This window comes from Lynx rufus, unplaced genomic scaffold (genome assembly GCF_022079265.1).
Source record: "Lynx rufus isolate CCGP_SWC_20201006 ecotype Redwood Valley unplaced genomic scaffold, mLynRuf1.p SCAF_22, whole genome shotgun sequence".
Taxonomy (NCBI): domain Eukaryota; kingdom Metazoa; phylum Chordata; class Mammalia; order Carnivora; family Felidae; genus Lynx; species Lynx rufus.
In genome coordinates, this window is record NW_025814837.1 from 14,414,317 (window position 1) to 14,432,735 (window position 18,419).

General features: G+C 39.2%; 1 protein-coding gene across 1 annotated transcript in view; it reads left to right on the plus strand.

Moving 5' to 3' along the window:
- Positions 1-18,419, plus strand: part of CHST9 (carbohydrate sulfotransferase 9) — a 210,823-nt gene that overhangs the window by 99,942 nt on the left and 92,462 nt on the right. The window contains exon 4 of the mRNA XM_047087087.1: positions 4,031-4,072. Within this exon, the coding sequence (XP_046943043.1) occupies positions 4,031-4,072 (42 nt within the window). The remainder of the gene's footprint in view (positions 1-4,030; positions 4,073-18,419) is intronic.

Here is an 18,419-nt window from a genome sequence, read left to right on the forward strand (position 1 = left end):
CGCGGGGGCTCAAACTCACAAGCTGTGAGATCGTGACCTGAGCTGAAGTCAGACGCTTAGCTGACTGAGCCACCCAGGTGCCTCTGGAATAAACTTTTAAATCCAACAACAGAATATGAGACAGCAAAGGACCTAAACTTCACTTTGATCATTTTTTTAGTCAGAATACCAGTATGTAAAATTGACGGTATTGATAATCACATTTCTGGAAAGTTTAGCTGGAAGATGAAAAAAACATTCATTCATGAAATGTAAACCTATTTCAGTTTCAACAACAAATTGCCACATGGTCTTAGGAAGCTGTCCAACCTTTTCCTATCTCTGTTATTCTCTCCTAGGTAAGGATGATGATAAACAACATGATTATTTTCTCACTGTGGCCAGAGGAATTACTTTGAGAGAAGTGCATTGTGGTCTTATTTGTGTTCTCTCACTTGAATGTGAGCTCTGTCTGGCTCAGTGTGCTATTTATGATGCATGGAGCTCTCCAACCCTGAGGAAAAGGATCAGTGAAATGCTATTTTTTTTAAATTGATTTCCCATCAAAGCTCTAGACCTACTCACTTAGTATGGTGCTTATGCCAAGTTTCAACAGGTGAAAAAAAACGTGCTTTACTACCAAAACCAAAAATGACTCAGAAGACAGTCCTGTTGAGAAGGGAAAGATCCTGTTTCATGAGATTGTCTGTACCACTAAACTAAGCCTTTAATATCAAAATCAATCTTACAACCGCAGTATAAGAACATGCACACCAGATGTGAGGTTTAACCATATTAATTTTAGGGGCTCTGGTCAAAACCCAGTTAATTTCTGTTATGTGAAACAAGCCTGAATGCTGAGATTTAATTCATTTGCACAGAAATGAATATTCATAGTTATTTAAAATATGGTCATGTAGTGGGGAAGTTAGTCTATGTTGACTGTGTGGACTGAACCCAACATCGTAGGTTACATTAAAAAAAAAAAATAGGAATAGCAATGATTTAGAAGATACAGTCAAAGCCTTTAAGAGCCATACACACCATTACTCTTACTAAGTCGTGAGGGAGGGGGCTTTTCTTAATGAGATAATCCATTAACTGAAAAATAAATGGCATTTACTTTCCATTCTTTTTATCAGAAAAGAAATTTTTAAATTTAATTTAATTCAATGGATATTTATACAGGGCACAAAACTAGATTCAGGAAAGGTATAAAGAGGAGTAGGACTGGATCCTCCCTGTGTTCAGCAAATTTACTATAACACGTACAAGACATGCGCTTATCTAACTCATATACTTCAGTCTGTGATGTGTGGAGAGCCAAACAGGACCAGTGAGGAGTATACAATCCCTGACGGGACTTCATTATTATGCCCTGATGTCAGGTTTCCTGAGACCCTTAAGAAATTGGAGGATGGTAGTTTCCTGGAGCTGGGGAGAGGGGAATTGGGAGTTGGTGTTCGATGGGTATAGAGTTTCCATCATGCAGGATGAACAAGAAAGTTCTAGAGATCGGCTATACTACATTGTGCTTTAGAGTAAACAATACTGTACTGTACATTTTAAAATGTGTTAAGAGGATAGATCTCGTGCTGTCTCTTACCACAATTAATAAAAAAAGGGTAAGAGAAATTGGCAGGTGACCTTGCACAGCCTTATATATTTGATTCATCATGGAGATGGGGGAAAAGAGTCCGTCATGTTCACATTTTTCAAGGAAACCATTTGATCATTATAAGCCAGAGAGCTTAGGGGCGTCTGGGTGGCTTGGTCGGTTAAGCGTCTGACTTCGGCTCAGGTCATGATCTCTCCGTCCGTGAGTTCGAGCCCCGCGTCGGGCGCTGTGCTGACAGCTCAGAGCCTGGAGCCTGTTTCAGATTCTGTGCCTCCCTCTCTCTGTGACCCTCCCCCGTTCATGCTCTGTCTCTCTCTGTCTCAAAAATAAATAAAAACGTTTAAAAAAAATTAAAAAAATAAAATAAAATAAGCCAGAGAACTTAAAAGCAATACCTGATGACACCAATGCCTCATGCAATCAATAAGCAACTTACCATAGTATCATAAGAGGTAAAAGAGCAGCCACATTTGACTTTTTGAATAGCCATTTTTCCACATCAATTTAATTTCCTCCCATGGTTGTGTGACAGATTATATAAACAATGAAACTGTGCTGAATAAAATCAGTTTTCTATGGAGGAAGATTTGGGGTTCTCGCCTAAACACTGTTCTTATCACCAAGCCGCAAGTGTGTGATCTTAATCATGCTACTGTTACATGGGTGAACAAGTAGATATAGAGTTGCAGTTACATCAGAGTGGGTTGAAGCAGTGGATTACGTATCAAGTTCCAACCCGTGGGGATCAGTTGTCCTGTAGGACCTCTAACTTATTGATGAGCTGTGCAGATGACTTACAAATGCCTTCATCCAAAATGCAGAAATCACTAAATCAAGTGGAGTTGATACGTTACACCAGGACACTCATGACAATACAATTCAGAATGTCCTTAGACACATCTTTTAAATCATCCTAGAGGGGAGAATAGCATTTAATTGACATAAGTATAAACTGTACATTTTAGCATAAATAAAATTTAGTGAAAAAATTGATTAAAAAGGCAAAAGCCAATAGGACCTTTGTCACAATTAGGGTTCGAAAATGAATATTGTAAGTGAGTTACACTGATAGCAGGTTATGTAAATGGCACAGGATAGCAGAGTTATCCCTATCATTGCTTAGCTTCACCATTCTTAAGTACTTGTTCAAGTTTTTGACAACATAACTTTGAAAGGGATATTTTACAACATACAGAGAACAAAACATTACATATACAAGTATTTAAAATAGGATATGTATTCACATACAGTTCAGCATGCAATGCATTATCTAATATGTAAACATAGTTTAGTATGTAGTAGGTTATAATATATTAAAATTATATATTACATACCATATGTGTTATAGTATACAGTATATAATATGTATTGTATATTATATATTTATAATGCATTATTTAAGGGAAGAATTATAACTGTAATCTAGAAAGCAGAAATCTAAATAGTCATATTATTACCATCTTGCAGTTCCCTGAAATTGTTCCCCGAATGAGTTGAGGCTCTCCTCTCCCTATAGATGACTAAGCCAGAAGGAATTTGCTATGTTACATTTAGCAACTCCATCTGGTAGAAAGAGGTCCTTCTTGATTATCAGGATGAAAAATCATTGGCTCAGGGAAAGCTCGAAGATTTCTTTCTTAGAGCTCTTTACTACGGAATAAACGAACATTAGTTCTGGATGATTTAATATCCATGGGATCACTTCCCTCAAAGAGCCTTTTTTCTTTCATCCTAGATTTTAGTTCGTTTACTCTTCCAAGCTTCACAGATCAAGGTATCCAACAGTGAGCCACAGATACTCCACGCCAGGAGATGTACATGGCATATCTATTCCGAATACCAATTTTATTCAGAGAGATCTGTCCCAAGTAGTCAAAGAATCTAAGCAGAAAATATAATCTTTGTATATAAACAAAGATGTATACAAAGATTCTAAGCAGGAAATATGATTGGATGTTAACACACTGAAACAAAGAATCCAAGGACACAAAGAATGCAGGGAAATTTTCTTCTCTCCAGTGAACGTATTCCTCCTCCAACTACCCCACCAGTCCCCAGTTCTATTTCTCTGATGTGGAGGAAACAGGCACAAGACTCAGTCTTCTCTGTGCAAAGTTTGAAGGCAATTCCCAGTTTCCTGATAAGTGACACTAAGCCTGTCACCTCTTCAGTAGCCTAGAAACACAAGAGTGACATATTGTATTTCATGACCCTTCCTCCCCACACTCCATGATTTTCTTTGCTAGAAATAAAATACTAGAGGCATTGAGGCATCTTTATGTAGAAAGTTTTTAAATATACAGTGTGCCCGGGTGGCTCAGTTGATTGAGCATCCGACTTCGGCACAGGTCATGATCTCACGGCTTGTGGGTTTGAGCCCTGCATCTGGCTCTGTGGTGACAGCTCAGAATGAATTGCCTTTCTCTTTTCCAGGATGGGAGCCAGTAAATTACCTGCAACCTATACCCAGAATCAGTGAGTAAACTTTCCTTATATTTGAATCTCGGGTAACTATAGATGAGCAGAGCAATGACAAGAATATCTGAGAACCTTATCATGTCTCTTTTAAACACCTGTTCTTACAGTGATAACTGTCACCAGAAAGCAAAGTCTAGGTGCCATTGTTGGGGTGTATAGTCTTGGAAGGTGGGGTAGAGAAGCGAGTAAACCGTGATCCTTGTCCTTGGGGAATTCACAAAGGAAACTAAAGATTTTGAAGATAGATTTCAGTTATATCTAGCTTAATGAATAATTGATGTTCATCTCATTTGAAGAAGTTAGCATTTTCCTGTTTTTATTTTTAAAGCATTTAACACTTTCCTGGGACATTGGACTGTATTCCCCAGAAGGGCCTTCCACTATGAATACAGCAAAACCTCATTAATTCAGCTATTGCTAATATAAGAGAAATAGAGGGAACACCTGTAACTTATTTAAAGAGAACAATTGTTTTCATGACTTTTGCATATACAATGGTCTTTAGGCAAAAAGATTCAGCTATAAAGTAAGCATCCATGTCATTAAGTAGATGCCTCCTTAGACTTTATGGGCAGGTTATAGTATTGAAAGTAATAAAACCGCATTGCTTACAATAAATTCTGACTTCCATAATTCAGCGTAGGTTCTCCCTTTTCCTCCCTACCTCCCCAAACTCATTATTCCAATCTAATGAAGTTTGCTATTATGTTATATGTGAACATAGAATTTATTAATATAAGAAGATCAATTCCTATTATCTTATTTTTTAAACTTAAAAATAAATTTTAAGTTTTTTGGATGTTTATCTGTAACATTGATCACCTGGATGACAGTAATATATTTACTGTTACAAGAAAAATGATATATCAGTCCCTCTCCTTTTCCATGATTTCATACAGCAAGTCATTTTTTTTTATTTAAAACAATATTTTCACAAAGCAGACAAGACAAATTCCCAGGATAATAGTGGAGATTTAAAATGAGGGGAAAAAACCCTGAAATCAGATCATGCCCTCCTTGGGACATGTTGAAAAATTGGAGTAGTAACCGAATCACTGTTCATCCATCCATTTGTACATCCATGCATTCGTCCATTCAACAGTCAAGGGCCATGCTTATTGCTTCCAGGTGTGTAGAGGTAAATAAAGTTCTCTACTTGTCTCTATTGTGCTGACACCCATAAGTTGAAACAGAGGTGGAGACAAATAAGTTTCTCATGTGGTAAGGGATGTGTTTTCCTTGTGAGCAAAGTGCTTTGGGATCACAGAGAATTTACCATTAAATCTGACTGGAGTAACTGGGGAAATAGTCATAGCAGGTACAACATTAGAGCTTATTCTTAAAGAAGGAATAGAATTTCTGCAAGTAGAGAAAAGGACAACATTTCAAATCCATGTGAGCAGAAGTATGGAGATAGGGAAGCACATGGAGTGCGCAGAAAAACAGAGCAGACATAATTAGTTGCAGATTGCTGAGGGGTGGGGAGCAGTGTATGAGATATACAGGGACATTGCTAAGGAAAATGTGCCCTTACTGGGTGATTAGAAACAGCGGTTGGAGCTTAGACAAAGACTTGAAAGGTGAAGAAATGGAACAGGATAAAGCCACTCGTGAACAACCGAGAGAGCCTTTAAGAACATAGAATAGATAGAACCAGCTTCTCCCTGAGATAGAGGAAGTAAAAAGAAAAAAAAGGATAAATTCCAAGGTGGGTATAAAGAAAATGGAGGAAGTTTATATCTGGGAGCCTCCATGTTTTCTACTCTGCCATTAGATAAGCATGGGATATAGAATAGGACACAAGTTTGCATCCCAGCTCAGCTGCTGTGAAAGACATAATGTGGGCAGGTCACATGACTGTCTACATTTCAGTGTTACCTTCTGTAAAACGGAGGCAAAAGAACACTTAATTCCCAGGCTGGAGAACTACATAAAGTATGCGAAAGCACGTTCTAAACTGTAAAGCACTCTACATCGAGAAGCAGCCTGACGTAGTGGCCAGAACACACACTGAGTGACCTTGCTTAGCACTTGTCTATATCGTGGGGGTAACAATATGTAGCTTTTATGGGTTACTGAGATTATTAAACATAAGATTTGTACAGCCTATGCACATAAAGGCTCTCTATCAATGGGAGCGGCTAGATGGCTATCATCTGAATAGGAGCTTGTCTCCTGGGAAAGAGAAGGAAACTTTCCCACAGAAAATGAAGACAAGAAGGGGACATATAAAAATGTTGTTAGGGGGCGCCTGGGTGGCTCAGCCGGGTAAGTGTCCAACTTCGGCTCAGGTCATGCTCTCGCAGTTTGTGAGTTTCAGCCCCGCGTCGGGCTCTGTGCTGACAACTCGGAGCCTGGAGCTTGCCTCGGGTTCTGTCTCCTGTCTCTGCGCCTCCCACACTCATGCTCTGTCTCTCTGTGTCTCTCAATAATAAATAAACATTAAAAAAAAAAACTTTAAAAAAAATGTTTAGGAGGAATTAAAAGCTCATTCTGAAACAGTACTTTGCACACATAGTCATGCCTATGAGCTCCCGACCAGCCAGAATGGATGACTTGGTGGGCTGGAGTTGGGGAGGGTCCAGGTAGGTACTATGCTATTGAGGGAACCACTGAAAATGTTGGTCAGTGCAGATCCCAGAAGCTTGCAGGCCTGCTTCTCCAAGACCTGTGCTCCAGCCTCAACACTGAGTTAGCACGGTGCTGCCTTTTCTGTTCAGAGTCAGCAGCCTGTGATCCTAAGGCTCTTGTCATTATCAGGTAACTAGTCAGTTGCCTAACTTGCCCAAGGTCCAATGCTCCCCTTTCCACTAAGCTCCCACCATGGGGCTACTGCTCAGAGATCCCCCAGCCCCTGCCTGCTCCCCCTCCCTTCTCACCTCCCACCCTTGGCTCTCAGTCTCCCCCAGCCTCTGCCCAGCCTCCCTTTCCACTTGAGATTTATTTCTTCCCTAGCATATAAGGCAGTGAAAACCTTTTCCACAACTCTGGAATAAAAAACCTGGAGTTTGAACCAAGTAAAAAGGAGCCAGACTGCATTCCCTCGGTCCCTCACGCCATCAGCACTCATTTGAGACCTCAGTACAGAGCTCACTGGTTCCAACGGGCAGGGCCACGCTTCCTCTCCCACACTTGGAAGTGGGTTATCTCACTGGCCACTAGGATAATGTCCGGCGTCCTCCTAAAATGTTTAGTGAGCCTTGGGGACCCCAGGAGAGAGCTGCCAAAATCTATCATGATAGCTACTAAACTTACCTCAGAGGGAGATTTGAATTGCTAGAGCGTGTCCTCAATTTGCCAAATGGCAGTAATAAAGAAAATATAGGCTGTATTGTGCACATTATTGACTCCTATTTTAATTAATGTAAGACACATTCCTCATTTGGGAACATGGTTGATTCATTCACTTGGTAATTATTCATTAAGGATATACTAAATTCAAGGTATTACTATCCAAGATCTTTAAAGATAACGAATACAAGCATTTTCCATGGATAACATTTGAAACATAAGGAAAATCCTGTCAAATTCAGACAAAACTCCAGGTTTCTGTGAATGTACAACTGCAAAGACTCGTTAGGGACTGGGAAACCCCAGAGCTTTTTCTTCTCTTTTCTCAGGCTTGGTTCTCAGCGTCCACTCTCTTGTGAATGCCAACAGAAAATCACCTCTAAGTATCTTGCTTCCTGAGCACCCCTTTCAGGCAGCTGTGGTAACCTATGGACGTGTAGATTATTACAGAACATACTACATCCTCACTCCCCACACGTCCTTCCCTACGTGTCAGGAGCCATGCTAAAGTGCAGCCCGTCTCTGCCTTCCCCAGAGAAGGGAGCACCAGGCAATGCTTCTGCTGACTCAGTGTCAGACTGGGTATTCTCCCACCATACCACAAACATACATCAGCCCTTTCCTGAATGTGCTTTAATTGCCTGGGGGCCTCTACAGAGACCATTTCATTCCTGCCTGGTTTGTCTGCAGTCTTCATTCTAGATCTGCTAGAGGAAGCAACTCAACCCTCATTAAAAACAGACACAGAGTCTCCCTCTCTCTCTGCCCCTCCCCCGTTCATACTCTGTCTCTCTCTGTCCCAAAAATAAATTAAAAAAAAAAAAAAAAAAAAAACAGACACAGACATTATCTCTCCATTTCATTTCTTTAACCCCACGTAAACCTTCTGTTTCGTTTTGTAATCAATATGTCTTCCGTTACTAGGTTCTGTGTGTATTTTCCTCTTTACCGCTCATCTCTACCCTTTATGTATCTCTGAGTATAGTAAACCTTGGAAGACATTGTTTGGCTTATCTGCCCCCGAGTTGGAAGAACACAAGACTCCTGTCAGTTTCATGGCAAACTCAAACTTAGGAGTGCATGTGCAGCAGCATTTCATTTACATATTTTTCTCATTGTTCTTGAAAAATCCTTTGCTGCATAGTGCAATGATGTTCACTGTGAGACAATCCCGTGAATCCCCGCAGGCGAGAATACAGTCCAGATTGCACCATCACAGACTTGGGGACCTTGATAGAATGTTCAAGGCAGAGTCTAAAACTTGAATCTTCTTACTCTGGATCCTACACTTCCTTCAGCCTCCATTTATAGATCCTGGGGAGAAAGATGCGTTCCTTCTCTTTCATGAGTGGAAGTAACTCAAAATCATCGCTTAGGGTCATTGAACTGAGAAATGTTCCTTGGATTTTCGTGAAGAAAATCTTCAGGCAGGGTTTATGTCTGAGCAAAAAGATACACACATTTGAGGGTAATACCTTTTAACATATTGATAGCATACTCTCTCCCGGAGCAGAGGGGCCACCTTTGTGGAAAAGCTGCTGTGGTGTGTGATTTTAAAGGAAGAGTAGTCCTGGTCTTAGTAGTGCCTGGTCATCACTGAGGCACCCCTGAAGAGAGTCAATCCACAAAAGCCGTGCTCACGCCTCGATTTTTGCATTTTGTGGATGCTTTCTCCTAGACACAGTTCCCAGAAGGGACTATTGTTTATGTGTTCTCCGTGTCCTTGTGCTCACTCAGCTCCAAGGAGAGGAAGCACATCTCCTATTCGTGAGCACTCCAGATTGCAGAGATGTGGCTTCTGTCCTAGTGGGGACTCCAGCCCCACACTGGGCATGGCTCGGGGCATTTTCTGGAGCACACAGTGCCGGTTCCTCTGCACTTAGCTTCGCTGGGGAATGAGGAGAACTGAGAAGAGGTAGTATGGTGTTAGAATCAAGGTTGGATTATTATTAAAGTTAGAGCGTGAAGGGGATAGTTACCCACATTGTGAGTGCCCCTAGCTGGAGGCCCTGCCTTTGTGCACACCCAGGGACATGCTTCCCATCGTCAGCCAGAACATTCCTGTCTGTAAACCTAGGATTACAGAAGCTGGTCGGAAGGGATAGTTACGGACTTTTCTACAGCTTTCCTGAGCTTATGTGAGAATTAAGCCTTACAAATCTTATAAGAATTGATGAACATGGTGATATTTTTAAAAATGCAGCGTAAACCTTCAGATTCATGGCCTAACCATCTCAACTGAAAAGCCCTTATGCTTCAGGATTAAAAAAAAAAGTGTCTATGCCAGCCTTACCCACTCTCAGACAGACTCTAGTATTCAAAGAGCTTGCAAATTCTGCACAAACTGACACTGTTATTCCCACATCTCTAAAAATAAACGGTGGAGTTGTTGGGGTCTTTTTTTTTGGTGGGAGAAAGGATGTACGTTATTGTTCTTGTATGGAAATAATTAACAAAGAAAAAGTGGCATCCCACAGTTAATTTAGTCGTTCTTTTAAATATTTTCCTGGTACCTGAATTACACGAACATAGTATTTTAATAAGCTGATCTGCAAGTGTTTTTTTTTTCCTCTTCTCATTGAGGTGCAAAGTAATCTAGAGGGTCAAGGTTTCCAATCTTTTTCTCTTGCATTAAAATGATCCGTCATTTCCATTGTGGCTACACCCAAAAGTCAATTTTTGGTCTGGTTAAAGTGCCCTGTAGAATAATTCAGTGGTTAGGAAGATGAAATTCTTCCCAAAGTGTAACTACTCCACTTGCTGGTGTACTGAAGCAATGACATTCGTCTTTGAACCGATCCTGATTCAGAGCAGGGGTTTTTTGTAGTTGCTTTTCAGCGTTTTCTTTCCCTTTGAGCAATGTTTTTTATCTTTATGTTTTGAACGTCATAAGAAATAGAGGCTTAATGTAATGAAATGGGATACATTAATGCTTCCATCACACCTTGTAAACCAAGTATATTAAATTCAGTAGAACAAGAATTTTTAAAATACTTCTCATGGCTAGAAAGTAGAGAAATATTCTGAATGACTTAACATTAGAGATTTGCTTAATAATAGAGTCCATCAATTTTTTGAATTGAGGTGCACTTTCTATACAATAAAATGAACAAATCTTAAAATTTCAATCCAATGAGTTTTGACAATTGTTTACACCCTGTATAATGATCAGAATAAGATATTAAATCTCATACCCTAAAGATTTGCCTCATGGCCCTCTCGAGTCAATTCCAATCCAAGACCCCACCATCTCCCTCTCACCCTCTCATCTCCTGTGTACTCTCCAAGCAACTACTTTCTTATTTCTATCACTGTAGGTTAGTTGGGCCCATTCTTAGACACATCTGAAAGGAATCGGACAACATACGCTTTGTAAATGCTCCCTTCACTTACCCTAACATTTCTGAGATTGTTAACATGTATCAGTACTTCATTCCTTTTTTTAAAAATTCTCAATGTTTATTATTGAGAGGCAGAGAGAGACAGAGCATGAGAATGGGAGGGGTAGAGAGAGGGGGAGACACAGAATCTGAGGCAGGCTCCAGTCTCTGAGCTGTCAGCACAGAGCCCAACGCGGGGCTCGAACTCAGAAACTGTGAGATCATGACCTGAGCCGAAGTTGGACGCTTAACCGCCTGAGCCACCTAGGCGCCCCAGTACTTCATTCCTTTTTTATTATTGAGTAATATTCCATTGGATGACTGAACTACAAGTTATTTATTTATCATCCTCTGTTTGACAGTTGAGTTGCTTCTAGTTTGGGATAATTATGAATAAGATTGCTTTGGAAGTTCTACTACAAATCTGTTGGCAAATGTCTGTTTTCATTCCGGTTGGATAAAGACCAAGGAGTAGAATTGCTAGATCATAAGGTAAATGTTTAACTTTGTAAGTAAATAACACTTCACCAGCAATGTTGAAAGTTCCAGCTGCTCTTTATCGTCACCAATAGCCAGTATGAAATGGTATCTCTAGTGACTTTAATTTACATACCATTGATGTCTAATGATGTTGATCATCTTTTTTTTATTTTTTTTAACTTTTATTTATTTTTGAGAGACAGAGACAGAGCATGAATGGGGGAGGAGCAGAGAGACAGGGAGACACAAAATCCAAAGCAGTCTCCAGGCTCTGAGCTGGCAGCACAGAGCCCGACGCGGGGCTCGAACTCACGAGCTGTGAGATCATGACCTGAGCCGAAGTCGGACGCTCAACCGACTGAGCCACCCAGGTGCCCCTATGCTGATCATCTTTTTATGTACTTTGAACCTTTGTATCTTCTTTGGTGATCTGTCTGTTCAAGTTTTTTCTCGTTTTTGCCCAATCACTTGTCTGTTGTTGATGGCAGTTCTTCATATATTCTGGATATATGTCCTTTGTTAGATACATGTATTGTAAATAGTTTCCCAGTTTGTGGTTTACCTGTTTATTTTATTTAAAGTGCCTTTTGGAGAACCTGGCTGGCTGAGTCGGTACAGCATGCGACTCTTGATCTCAGGGTTGTAAGTTCAAGCCCCACATTGGATGTAAACATTACTTGAAAAAATAAAATCTTTAAAAAACATAAATTGGGGCACCTGGGTGGCTCAGTCAGTTAAGCGTCCAACTTCAGCTCAGGTCATGATCTCACAGTTCATGAGTTCAAGCCCCACGTCGGGCTCTGTGCTGACAGCTCAGAGCCTGGAGCCTGCTTCCAATTCTGTGTCTCCCTATCTCTGCCCCTTCCCCACTGATGCTCTGTCTTTCTCTCTTTCTCAAAAATAAATAAACATTTAAAAAATTTTTCTAAAAACATAAATTCCCTTTTGTGAACTTAAATTTTAAAATTTGACAAAGAAAAATAAACTTTTTTCATCTATGGTTAATGCTTTTTAGTGTCCTAAGAAACCTTTATTTACCCTGAAGTTGTGAAGATATTCTGGCTATGACTCCAAAAGTGGTGACAGCAGCTTTTTAAATTGAGAAGAATAATAAGGACAGTTTGCAGGCAGATAAAGAGTCATGTTTATAATGACTGAAACACAGGGCTGTCTCTGCACTTTTATAAGTTTGTGATTACTTGTTAATTTTCAAGTGTCTCCTTGATTTATCCTCTCTTTCTGAGAAACAGAAAGTAAATTTGGGTGTTTCGTGAATTGTCAAGATTGAAGTACTAGGAAAGAAAGCTCAATGTGAAGTTTGAATGCCCTATGTATGATAATGACTTTAGATAATGATCTTTATAGTAGAAGTGATTTTATAGCATTATTCACTGTCCTTGAGCAATGACTTCAATTCCAGGGAGCCAGACCATGCTATTTCTATTTTGTAGCCTCATCTCTGCAGCAAGAGGATGAGAGCAAATTATCAGACTGTCCTAATAATATCATTTGTTGGATCCGTTGATTTAAATACAGTTTTTAATATCTTAAATATACAGGCAATATATATGTGTAAAATTCTCTTCACCTTTACTAAGGTGATGTTCTAACATCACCTAGAGCTAAGGAACGCTCTGATAATATTTTATTCCTTTGATTAATATTTATTGATCCATACTGGTGCTAGGCACTGGTTATGCCATGGTGAGCAAACAGACCAGGTACTGACCTCTAGGGGCTTACTATCTAAATGAGAGGAGTCAGTCAAGCAGACAAAGGTATCATTTAGATTTTGTTAGATGCTCTGCAGGATATTACAGAACCTATGAAAGAGAGTAACAGGGATGATGTCTTTTAGGGCTGCCTGCCTCAGCAGGTGACGTCTAATCAGAGACTTGGGCTGAGAGGGCCATATAACAGATGGAGAAGAGCAGTCGGTGCCGAAGCAGCACAGGTGAAAGCTTAAACAGTTAAGAGCTGGTGTGATCCAGATGAGGGTCGTAGCGGGTAGTGAGCAGAGGAGAGAGATGACGTAAGGTGAGGTAGGAGAGAAAGCAAGATCACCGAAGGGTCTTATTCACTATGGTCAAGAGTTAAGTTGACGAAGACTGCCCTACTTTTCAGAACACATTTCTCACAAAATACGTACAGGGCGCTTATAGCTAGAATAAGGGATATTAATTAATATTTTGTCTTAGAGTCCCTGAAGAGTAGTTCATATTTATTTATAAGTCATGACTGATAGCACATGTCCTGGGATGACTGGGGTCACTCACTGGTGTTCATTGAACAGAATTGTCAAGACAAGAGCTCCGTGAAAGTGTGAAGCAGAAGGGGGTTGCTAACCACGCGGGTTTGGATTTAGAACCCACCTGTAGGACATGAGGTCCCAGTGCATGAACATACTGAGGAAGTAAGAAGAAGGCCAGGAGTCAGATGGTTGGGTTGAGGCAAAGCCTTGAAATAATGTCTAGGATTTAGGATGAGACCATGTGAGGGACAGCAGACCTCATGTACACCAACAATTTATAGATTATTCTCAGGCAGGTGATGTGGACTGAACGGAGAGAAACCAGAAGCAGGAAATTCCACTAAAAAGAGTTTGAAAGAGTTTGTGTAAATTATGAAGAGGGGTAAAGAACAGGAAGACATGAAACCAAGAATCATTGTACAGAAATCTCTACCAATTGGTCAGGTATTTTTTTCAGGTTTGCTGACCTGCTTTGCTGACAATCAATTTTCAAGACCATCCAAGTCTGTTAGGGTATAAGAGCCCCTACATGACTCTCTCTGTGATTCAAAGTTATTTCCAGCCGTTAGGAAGTATGAACAAAATATGCTAGTGTGTATCCTTTCACACAGAGTCTTCAAGAGAGGCAAGGGTGTGGCTGGAAGCTGTCACCACAGCTCTAGGCAAACAGATGAATGAGCTGGGTGCAGGATCAAAGTCAGAATCCTCTCCCTGCCTCTGTGCCCCCATCAGTAGCCATGTGCCCCATCATTATTAGCCTTTCCTCTTCTCAGATAAGCAATCCTCTGGCCCTCTCCCAAGGGTGCACAGTGCCTGCATAGACATACAAACAACTCCCTCTCTGCTGATCATATAAACTTGGGAAAATAAAAACCATGTCTCCCCATACTGAAGAGACTGGAACCCTTTGAAAGAAAGGTATCAGAATGGCTAAAAAGTAAGGGATGAAGGACAGAGTCCTTGGTGACACACATAGTGGGAATTGGTGGAGAATTTTTTTTTCATGGAAAAAAGGAAGATATTTAAATGGTGAAAACTTAAAAAAACAAGAAAGAAGAGGATCACAGAAATAAAGGTGAAGAGAATGTCTACAATGTGCTGTTAATCATGTTGACTATGATTGAGAAAACTAAGAGATTTAAAATAGGACAAAATTCCCCTGGTCTTTATAATGTGTTTGCAGAAAATATTTTTTTAATATGAAATTTATTGTCAAATTGGTTTCCATACAACACCCAGGTATTGAGGAGGACACCTGTTGGGATGAGCACTGGGTGTTGTATAGAAAATATTTTTCAATTAATCACAGTTCAATTCAATTTTTTTTCCAGAAATGGGCTGTATTTCTTACATAAATCCTCTAGATTGTGATTCACCGTTTTGGAAATCTAGAAGTTAGTCTATGGATGAGGTTGGTGGTTTTGTAATAGAGTAGTTTGAGGGTTCTTTTGTAATACTAAATAGGTTTTTGTTGAATTGGTTGCAAAAACATTAGTTTCAACAGATCCGTGATTCTTTAGGTTTTCCATTCATTGTATTAGATATTTTTTTCATACCTCCTAAGGCTAAAGTTGGCTAGTTGATGTCACTGTGGAATTGGAACAGGGGAACATAGAACTAATTTCCTTATTTGACTTTTAAATCAGTTTTTTGTGTGCGTTAACTACAATTGAAATGTTTCGATTATGAATAATGCCAGGATGAACGGGTACACTCCATTGACTTTAATGAAATGCACATGTTCTTGCCGGCTTGTGAATGATGACCTGGTAGCAGAGTGCTTGAATCCTACTATTTAATATTGGCTGCACTCACATATTGTATTTATGATACTACTTAACCACCGTCATACTTTTTTAAATTTTACGTACACAGGTGAGCTTAAAATTTTGTTTCATCAACTTTTCCAAGAGAATGACATTACCAAAGGTGTGCTCATAAAAGCAAGAGTCAACAACCAATTTGTTAAATTCATATCAGCTGACATCTACTACATGGCTATTATTTGAAAGGCACCGTGCCAGATTAATTTTCAAAGAATAAACAAATCAACTAGGTAATTAAAACTTTAAAATTCAATCTTTAGTCTTCAGTGCTAGTGACTATAATAAAATGTATATAATGAGTTAAATATTAAACAACACTTGCTGCTAATATATACAAAAAAAGAGGAGCAACCAGGGAGATTCTGAATAATGATATTAATTGCACAGTGCCTTGAGTAAAATTCTGCTAATTCTTTTTAAACAGTCTTTTCTTGAGTTCTATCTTTAGTGATTGTTAGAAGAGTGAAATATGCTCAGATTCTTGTAAGTGTATTTAAATTTCATGTCATATATCCACAACTTGAAGCTAAAGCTACGTTTCTTGTGTGACTATTATTTATTACTTTTTAAAATTCTGATATAGTTAACATACAATGTCATGTTAGTTGCAAGTGTACCAGATAATGATTCAACAGTTCTATGCATTACCCAGTGCTCATCACAAGTGGAGTCCTCAATCCCCATCACGTATTTCGCCCACTCCCCCACCCTCCGCTCTCCTGGTAACCATCAGCTTACTCTTAAGAGTCTGTTTCTTGGCCTTTCTCTCTCTCTCGCTCTCACTCTCGCTCTCACTCTCCTTTGCTTATTTTTGTTTGTTTTTTAAATTCCACATATTAGTGAAACCATATGATATTTGTTTTTCTCTGGCTGACATATTTGACTTAGCATAATACTCTCTAGCTCTATCCACGTTGTTGCAAATGGCAAAATTTTATTCCTTTTTATGGCTGAATAATATTCCATTATATATATATATATATATATATATATATATATATACACCACATCTTCTTTATCCATTCAGCTATCAATGGACACTTGGACTGCTTCCTTACTTTGGCTACTGTGAATAATGCTGCAATAAACATAGGAGTGCATGTATTCCTTTTAGTTGGTGTTTTTGTGTTTGGGGGGGGGGGCAAATACCCAGTAGTGCAATTACTGGATTGTAAGGTGGTTCTATTTTTAACTTTCTGAGCAACCTCCTTACTGTTTTCTGCATCAGCACCAGTTTGCATTCCCACCAGCAGTGCATAAATGTTCCTTTTTCTCCATATCCCCACCAGCACCTGTTGATTTTTGTGTTTTTGATTTTAGCCATTCTGACAGGTGTGAGGTGATAGCACACTGTAGTTTTTATTTGCATTTCCCCAGTGATGAGTGATGTTGAGCATCTTTTCATGTGTCTTTTGGCCATCTGGATGTCTTTGGAGAAATGTCTGTTCATGTCTTCTGCCCATTTTTTAATTGGATTATTTGATTTTGGTGGTGTTGAGTTGTATATGTTCTTTCTTTTCAAGTTTATTTATTTTGAAAGAAAGAGAGAGAGAGCATTAAAGCTGGAGAGGGGCAGAGAGAGAGGGAGAGAGAGAATCCCAAGCAGGCTCCTCGCTGTCAGTGTAGAGCCCAACACAGGACCTGATCGCACAAACCATGAGATCATGACCTGAGCTGAAATCCAGAGTTGGACACCTAACTAACTGAACCACCCAGGTGCCACCGTGTATGTTCTTTATACATTTTACATTCTAACCCTTTATCAATATGTCACTTGCAAATATCTTTTGGTTATTTGATATCTAACCCTTTATCAATATGTCACTTGCAAATATCTTTTGTCACTGGCAAATATCTAAGGTTGTCTCTTAGTTTTGTTAATTGTTTCCTTTGCTGTGCAGAAGCTTTATATTTTGATGCAGTCCCAATAGTTTATTTTTGCTTTTATCTCCATTGCCTCAGGACACATATCTAGAAAAATGTTGCTATAGCCGATATCCCAGACATTACTGCCTATTCTCTTTTCTAGGATTTTTATGGTTTCAGGTCTCACACATTTAGGTCTTTCATCCATTTTGGATTTATTTTTCTGTATGGTGTAAGAAAGTGTTCCAGTTTCTTTTTCTTTGCATGTAGCTGTCCAGTTTTTCCAACAACATTTGTTGAAGAGATTATCTTTTTCCCATTGGATATTATTTCCTGCTTTGTTGAAGATTAATTGACCATATAATCGTAGGTTTGTTTCTGAGTTTTCTATTCTGCTCCATTGACCTATGTGTCTATTTTTGTGCCAGTACCATACTGTTTTGACCACTACAGCTTTGTAATATAACTTGAAGTCTGGAATTGTGATACCTCCAACTTTGTTTTTCTTTTTCAAAACTGCTTGGGCTACTTAGAGTCTTTTGTGGTTCCATATGAATTTTAGGATTGTCCATTCTAGTTCTGTGAAAAATTCTATTGGTATTTTGATAAGGATGCATTAAATGTGTAGGTTGTTTTGGGTAGTTTAGATATGTTAATAATATTTGTCCTTCCAATCCATGAGCATGAAATGTCTTTCCATTTCTTTGTGTCATCTTCAATTTCTTTCATCAGCATTTTATAGTTTTCAGAGTACAGGCATTTCACCTTTTTGGTTAGGTTTATTCCTAGGAATTTTATTATTTTGGTGCAATTGTAAATGAGATTGTTTTCTCTCTCTGCTGCCTCATTATTAGGGTATAGAAATGCAACAGATTTATGTACCGGTTTTGTATCCTGTGACTTTACTGAATTCATTTATCAGTTCAAGCAGTTTTTTTGGTGGAATCTTTAGGGTTTTCTATATATAGTATCATGTCATCTGCAAATAGTGAGAGTTTTACTCCTTCCTCACCAGTTTGGATGCCTCTCATTTATTTTTGTTGTCTGATCACTGTGGTTAGGACTTCCAGTACTATGTTGAATAAAAGTGGTGAGAGTAGACATCTTTGTCTTGTTCCTGACCTTAGGGGAAAGTTCTGTTTTTCCCCATTGAGTATGACGTTTGCACTGGGTTTTTTATATATGGCCTTTATTATGTTGAGCTATGCTCCCTCTCAACCTACTTTGTTGAGGGCTTTTATCATGAATAG